This window comes from Cryptomeria japonica, chromosome 5 (assembly GCF_030272615.1).
Source record: "Cryptomeria japonica chromosome 5, Sugi_1.0, whole genome shotgun sequence".
Taxonomy (NCBI): domain Eukaryota; kingdom Viridiplantae; phylum Streptophyta; class Pinopsida; order Cupressales; family Cupressaceae; genus Cryptomeria; species Cryptomeria japonica.
The window spans coordinates 442,863,258-442,871,133 of record NC_081409.1 but is presented as its reverse complement, the minus strand read 5'-3'; the positions used below and the strand labels follow the sequence as shown (position 1 = coordinate 442,871,133).

At 35.3% G+C, this 7,876-nt stretch overlaps 1 protein-coding gene across 1 annotated transcript; it reads right to left on the bottom strand.

Annotated features, from left to right (window-relative positions):
• Window positions 1-667: 667 nt before the first annotated feature.
• LOC131060611 (uncharacterized) lies at window positions 668-2,711 on the bottom strand. Its single transcript, XM_057993922.2, has 3 exons — window positions 1,897-2,711; window positions 1,615-1,825; window positions 668-1,133 (listed from the first exon to the last, which is right to left on the bottom strand). The coding sequence occupies exons 1-3, from the start codon at window positions 2,131-2,133 to the stop codon at window positions 943-945; spliced, it is 639 nt and encodes a 212-aa protein (XP_057849905.1). The 5' UTR covers window positions 2,134-2,711; the 3' UTR covers window positions 668-942.
• Window positions 2,712-7,876: the final 5,165 nt, after the last annotated feature.

Below are 7,876 nucleotides of genomic sequence, written 5' to 3'. Positions count from 1 at the left end.
ATTATTGAAGAAGCTAAAGACTTCAACACTTCGACTATGAATGAATTACATGGAATGTTGACTACGTATGTGATGAGGATTGTGAATTAAAAATCTTCAAGGAAGGAGGTAGCTTTCAAGGCATCTAAGAAGATTGAAGAGTTTAATCCCAATGATGAATCAAAACCGAAAGAATCAAACTTCGTAAGGAAGTTAAAGAGAGGCTCCCAAAAATATGAAGAAAAGATACCTTTCAAATGTTTTAATTGTGGGAAAATTGGCCATTTTCTTTTTGATTGTCCTTACAAAATAAGCAGTAATGAGGAAAAAGAGTGCAATTCCTATCAAAAGAGCAATAAGAAATCAAATCATAAGAGAAAAATTTTCATAAGCATAAAAAAGAACTTCTATTCTAAAGATGGCCACTCAACAGCTGAGTATGATCAATGCACCTCTAAAAGTGAAAGTGATAAAGAAGGAGCCCTATTCATTACCATGGAAAATCTAGATGGTGATGCAAGAAATGCAAATTTTGGAGATAAAAAAGAAGTGGATCTTGAAGAAGAACTACATAACTACACAAATGCAACTCATAAGGAAGAACAACTACCAATTTTATCATTGATCATATACATTAAAAATACAACCAAATATTACAAGTAACACAAAAAAAATCTCCAAGCTCCAATTGATATTTTCAAAACTTCATTTATATAAATAATTAGAGATAAATTTTACACCCAATTATGCAGATACAACGTTTCCATCACACCTTTCCAGAAGAACAAAGACATAGATTACAAACACACAAACACTTTTAACTAGGCAACATGGAAATATACATGTATTGTATGGATACTTTGGTAGGAGAATTAAGGCAGAGGCTACAATCACTTAACAAATTGGCAACGTATATAAAACATGGTTTTCCAACACGATTGAAATCTTCCCAATACAAATAATTTAAGAAGACATTATAAGTCTCATGGTGTTCAAACAATTCTTCCACAAATTAGTCTTTTGATGATGACGAGTAGGAGATGAGCTGCTATCTTTATCTTTCTTCTCTTCTTGTTGAAGTTTAGATTCATTTTTCTTACATAACAGAAAATTCCTTGTTGCCAGAGTTCCAATTATCTGGGATGGATCCAAAGCTGCATGTCACAAATTTCAACATTAAAATTTAAATGAAGTTAATAACTCTTGATATCCCTAATATCTCAGATTCAGCATTAGTTTGAATTTCTAAACTATTTCTCTACGAAGACCTGTAATTGTTCTAGATGCTTTAATACATAATTTAACTACTCTCTAATTTTACTGTTCTAGTATGTTGTTAATTTGCCGCCTCATATATCCAGTCCTCTTATTTAAAGCTGTACCTAATATGTTATTACCATGCCAGATCTAATATTGCAATTTCCTGCTGTTTTGTTAATAATTCAGATTTCAGTTTAAGGTAAGTTTCGATTTATTCATTTTGAATTAAAAACTTGTTTTTATGATTCATCTGAAATCACATTAAGAATGGGTTCAAATTTTCTTAAAACGATGCAATAATTTGGCAGGAAATTTATCAAAGATTCAGACTTGTTTTGTGTAGAAAAGAAAAAGATTCAAGAGAGATAACGGTACCTTGACCATAATCGCTGTTAGCACAATACAGTTCGAACTGCTTGGCGTTGTTTCCAAGAACGGGCAAACGGCCTTCGCGAGCATATGATTTCAGGGCAGCTTCTATTACTTTCTGCACTGGATCATCACACCTCACCAAAAATCTCAAGGCCCCGGCACTGCCCAATACATTTATGGTCACCAGCAGACGGTTAACCTCATTGCCCTTTACCTGCAGTCACAATTGCAATATTACCCATTTGTTCTGAATATAATCTGGCATAGAAATATTCCAAGAAATACCTGATTCTTCTTATGCATGGAAGCCAGCGGCGACTTAGGGAATTGACGAGCAGCAGCGTCTGCAGATGGGGTTCCAGGTGCAACGCTCGGAAACGATTTCACCTCAGAAAATCTTTTAGGGTTTCCCGTTTTATTCTTGGCATCCCTCTTTGGAGGGCTCCCCTGTTTAGGGTTAGGGTTTATCGCCATTGGAGCAGAGACCAAAGAGCTCACCTTTGAATTGTCCTGCTTTGCCATTTTAAGGTCAGAAAATCTCACTAGAAAGTTAGACAATGACGCAGCTCCTGCTGATGCTCAGATCCAGGACTCTTTCATGGGAATTCTTCAATTGCTGAAAAGCTCAAATCAGAAGAGGGCAGAGCAAATGTCTAAGGATCGAGTCCAATGCAACGGTAGTACCAGCCTTGTTTGCAAGTAGAACGTTTAGCACTGGCACGGCAGGCCAAGGTTTGTGTTGTTAGAGGGCACATGCGTGAAGCGATTGTGATCAAAGGCAGGGAACAGGCTGCAGGACTCGATCCCTTGATCACTAGCAATCGAGGAAGCTGCATCAATGTACTGTCCACCATTCAAAGCAACGATTCGATCCCCTCAAACACAGATACACACCGAATCCCAGTCACCTACACACAAAAGAATGCCTCTCCTTATAAAGGATAGCTTTCGTAGACTTTAAGCAAGATTCCGAGGAGGCTTCAACTGCGATGGGTTACGGGTATTTTGCTTCTCTGTCTTTCTTGATTAGGTGACCGTGAAGGAAATTAAAAAGGTTGCAGTTCCAATTTAGGTCGGGTTAAAATTAGACCCATGATGCTTTTTTGATAGTCAATGCCAGTGCAAGCCGCGGGTTAATATTAGTAACGTGCACAAGACGCAACTGCAAAGATTTTGTTTGAATGACTGGAAAGCCTTACAGAGAAGTTGAAGCTGCCCCAGCCGTTGATGAATTTTGATCTATACACGTGTAAGAGGATGCTTACGTCACTTCACTTGTTTCCAAATCTAGAGCGGCGGAATATGCGGGAACTATCTAGAAGTAGACTCGAGTGCCCTACGCAACTCTTATACTATATAAATAAAACACGTTTGCTTTTATGCTTTTTGAGAAAATCTGCTGTCAAAATCATCGGTGAGAGCTTATTTTTGGAAGCTTCTACTAGGCCTATTTGTTTTCAAACAAGTTCGAACTTTTTTGATGGTCAAAATGGAAGTCGCTCAATTTCATATAAAATGGGATGTTGTACAGTTTTAAAAAAATCACAAAAACAAAATATGATCTATTTTTACAAAATTTTCATATTCTACATTTTATTGTTGTTAAACCACAAAAAAATAAATTAAGAAAAAGGTTTTTTAGAGTGTCATTTTGTGTGAAAATTAGCCTATACCAATCAAAATAGCACATTTATTTTTTGCAATTTTCTTTCTTTGATTTTTAATAACCAAAATAACTATTTTCTTTAACTTTTGATGATCAAAATAGCACAACTTTTTTTGCAATTTTATTTTTGTAGTAGATTAAATGTGACGTCTTCTTTTTTTTTTAGTATAAACTCCCCCTCTCATTCCAACACCTCTTTCCTTATCTTTATGACTTCAGATTCCATTTTTTTTAGTGCACATTTTAATTTTTAAAAGTTCAAGAAAAGAATTATTGAAAAATTCCACCCGCCCCTCTTTTTCTTCCTATTTGCATCTGATTTTTAATAGCTACAAATTTCATAAAAGGAAATTTCTACACATCAATGCGGTCTCCAAATTTTCCTTTAAAATGCTATATTAAATAGGGAATTGGTATGCAAGTTGATAATAAATATTCATGAGAATGTAAAATAGATTCTTGAGACTGGACTTTGAAAATTTGAAAAATGACTTTTGCATAAATTTTGACTCAAATTAAATTTTCATTTAAAATTTGAAAACTGACCAAGTGCATGGAATAACTTCCTAAGGCTCCAATTAATCTATTTGATTTCAACATTTATAATTTTTTAGAATTAATTGTTTCTATGACTTATATGTATGACAAAAGGTCCAATTATAATATCTTTTCAAATTGGTTGAAATGTAGTGACAAACATCTGGTAAAGTGGTTTTTCTCCAAGTCTCGTGGATTTTTCAATTTAACTGTTTCCTCATATTGAAAGACACCAAGAGCAACCAAAAACTAAAAATATTTTTGGATGATGCATGATCATCTATGGACTGAATCCTCATCACTAGAGACTAGAATGTTACATTTTAGTAGTTTTACCATTTAGTCCTCCAATATTACCTTATCCATCTATGTTAACTAACAAAGAACCTGAAGGATGTGATATTATTAGTCAGTTTTAAAAATGCTCTAACGAAAATCTCTCTTTTAGAGCTTATTCATACATCAAAATTGTATCCTTATATTTCATAAAAGACATTGGAAAATATCACAACACCATTTGATGTCAAGCCTACCAAATTGTCCAGTATTATTGAATCTATTTGCATAAATTATTATTGTGTTGAAGAATGTGAGTCAATCAAATTGAATCCTAAAACACATCTATGAGACTAAATGTTGAAAGCAAATTAAGAAAATGAAACTCAAATTCAACCTTCTTATGAGCGTCCCATTATCCTCTATCTCTAAGGATTTATTTAGCCATGTTTGCTCTCAGATTTATGCACTTGTGGCTTTCTAAATGACAACCTAGAGGATGAGATTGAATGCAAATGCAAGAAACTTTCCTACAATTGTATGAGATTAACCTAGATGATATGCAAGCTCAATTCTCCATGATATTGAAAAACTCAATTGATCTAATGCTAAATGCTAATGTTGTGCTAAATGCTATGCTAAATGCTTCAAAGATTGCTAAAATGCTTAAATGAGAAATGTTTGTGCAAAATGAACTTCTAGATAGCCAACCTTGATTTGTGCAAATGAGAGTTATTTATAGATTTTCCAAGGCTCATGTCCTAGTTGGAAAAGATGAACGATTGAGATTAGATTTGAGAAAATGAATGGCTAGAGATGGAGCAGTTAGAGAAATTTGTGGATTGTGCTTCCTTAAGAAGAACCAGCTGCTATGTGGAGGATGGAGATGAAAAAGGAATGTCAAGTGTCCTTAGTTGGTTGCAAATGCCACGTGTCTCTCCAATTTTGGAGAATCAGTTGAAGATATTTGATCAATTAAATATTTGAGAATATTTAATTCATGAGATACATGCTGATATGGCAACTCTATTGAGAATGGGTATCACATTTGCTGGTTGAAATCTCAATCGGATTGCATTTAGGCTCTGTAGTGATAATTTTGATGTGACTCTGGATCTATTTAGGCAACATCGGAGATCAATTCGGTATGACTCTAAAGCAGTTTGGGCGACATTAGACAGAGAAGTGCCCTCTGCAAAGTCACATTTATGTCTCACCAAACTTGCATGTCACACTGATAAAGCTTTTGGTTTCAATGAGACATTGATGTGGTCTTGGCGAAAAGACCATTTCGATGTGACTTTGTACTTTGACAAGACCCTTAAAGCTAGTAGTTGAAGTTGTATTGTCATGGTGATAAGCTAGGTTTTAGTGAGACTTCAGAGTGGTCTTGGCAAAAGAGACCATTTCGATGTGACGATTGGCAAGTCTTGGCAAAAATCTAAGAAGATATTGTTGTAGCTTGGGGTTTCAACAAGACAGATTGAGCGGATAGACGAAGTCTCATTTTATGGCAATAAGATCATTTCGATATAGTGATTGATTGGTCTTGCCGATAAAAGTCTCTTATCACTGTGACATTAGAGTTCGGCGAGACAAATTGAGCAAATAATCAAAGTGATGGATCTCTTCGATATCAATAAGACATTTGCAAAGTCTTGGTGACATGATAAGATATTGATGAGACATTTGATGAGTCCTGGCGACATGATATGATTTCGATGTGACATCAATGTTCAACAAGACTTGTCATGGAGATTACTGAAGTTATGCTCTTAGGTTGATAAGACAATTTCAACGAGATATTGGGTTAGTCTTGGCAACAAAGTTGTTTTTTGGTGTGACATAGATGTTCGGTAAGACAGTTCAAGGGGCCAACCGAAGTGATTTCCTTTGCCGATGAAGACCATATTAATGAGACTACATAGGCGTCTTGGCAACAAGCGATGGTTTTTGGTTTGACTTAAGAGTTCGATGAGACACTTAAAGAGACTAGTCGAAGGCATGTTCTTAGGTCCATAAGACCACATTGGTGAGACTGTTTTGTGGTCTTGGCGATAAGCAGATTTCATTGAGACTTTGCAGTTTGATGAGACATGTTAAGGAGATTGCAGAAGTCTTAAGTCTTGTCGATAAGCTATGAGAAGAAGTGAGGACCACGTTTGACATGTGTTGACCTTGCTAAGCTATCTAATGATGCTTGATCAAACTGTATGATTGGTCAAGGCTAGAGCTTCATTGTGAAATTCTCTCAAGCCGATTTTAGGTGTATACATTTTGCCCCTCTTTAAGACAATGTGTTTTTGACATTTCATTTCAAACAAAAATCCGATTTGGTTGCCCCAGATGGAAATTCGATTTTTGATTAGGGATGGGTGCCCCCTCGGGAGATCAATTGAGATGATTTTTTATTTTTTTGAAATTTTTGAATTTTTACAAAATTGATCTCCTGATAAAATGATTTGATTATTTGAGAATTAATATGATGATACCATTAACCTAGCATGCCCCACACATTCCTCATTAGGGAATACCCCTCACACTAGCTATATAAGGCCTTTGGATTAGTTTCCCTCCTCATTTGCACATTTGGAATTTTGTGAAGTTGAGCATTTGAGAGGAGAAGAGCTTGGAGAAAGATGGTGCCACCCTATCACACTCACTGATTCGAGAAGATTCATTGATTTCAGCAGCCTGTAGCATATGGATCTCCGGTAAGTGGATGTTTTACCTCTCAAGATTGGTAAATTTTGATTTTTGTGATTCATTTTTTTTGGTTTTTTCTTTTTTTGCGATTTTGCCCTTTTTCGTTTTTAACATTTTTGATTGATTTTGTGGTGCATTTGATTTTTCTCACAACGCTTTTGATTAGAGTTTTGTTGTTTCTGATGATTTAGTTAGTGTTTTTGATGATTAATGTAGCACATTTGATTGATTAGTTAGCGCATTTGATTATTCAGTTAGCGTTTCTAACTTTTGTTTTAATGCATATGATGAGTGTTTTGGTGCATTTTATATAGAAGGTTTGTCTCTTGCTTGAAGATTAGAATGTCAATATTTTTTATTTTTTTTATGTTTTTGCTTGATCAAATGATTGATTGAGTTTGATTGATCTCATGATTGATGAGCGTCAATGATATAAACTCAAGGATTAATAACTTGATAGAATTGATCTCTTGCATGACCTCATGATTGATGAGCTTCACTGATAAATTAAGTTTGATTGACCTCATTATGGATGAGCGTCAATGATATAAACTCCAAAAATTGATGATTGTGTACCCTCATGATGGATGAGTGTCACCTGTAGGTGGCTTGAAGAGATTGATCAAAGTCTCAAGTGAGCAGATAGGATAACCGATTGATTGATAAATTTGATTGATTGGATAAAAAATTAAAATTTTGTTGAGATCATGTTGTAGGAGGATTTAGGTGTGTTGATGTCTCGGGAGCGATACCTGAAGACTTTCGCGATGAGAGAAGATCTCACTGATGTAGAATTGCAGATAGAGCCATTATTGACTCCTACAGACTATCACACATTTTATTCATGCTCGAGTATAGAACAAACAAAGGATTGATGATGACTTTGGTTGAGAGGTGGCATAGTGACCACAACACATTCCACTTGCCCATCGGAGAGATGACGATGACACTTGAAGATGTATATAGGATTCTTCGCATCCCATTGATTAGAGAGCTAGTTAAATATGATCATCATGAGATGGGGGAGCAGATGCCTTGCAGAGGATATTTGGAGATGAGGAGAATGAAGGGATTGATATT

Coding starts and splice junctions, on each gene's coding strand:
- LOC131060611 (XM_057993922.2), bottom strand. CDS start 2,133: ATGGCAAAGCAGGACAATTCAAAGGTGAGCTCTTTGGTCTCTGCTCCA. Junction 1,826..1,896: donor CCATGCATAAGAAGAATCAG/GTATTTCTTGGA, acceptor TTGTGACTGCAG/GTAAAGGGCAATGAGGTTAA. Junction 1,134..1,614: donor TAACAGCGATTATGGTCAAG/GTACCGTTATCT, acceptor TGTGACATGCAG/CTTTGGATCCATCCCAGATA.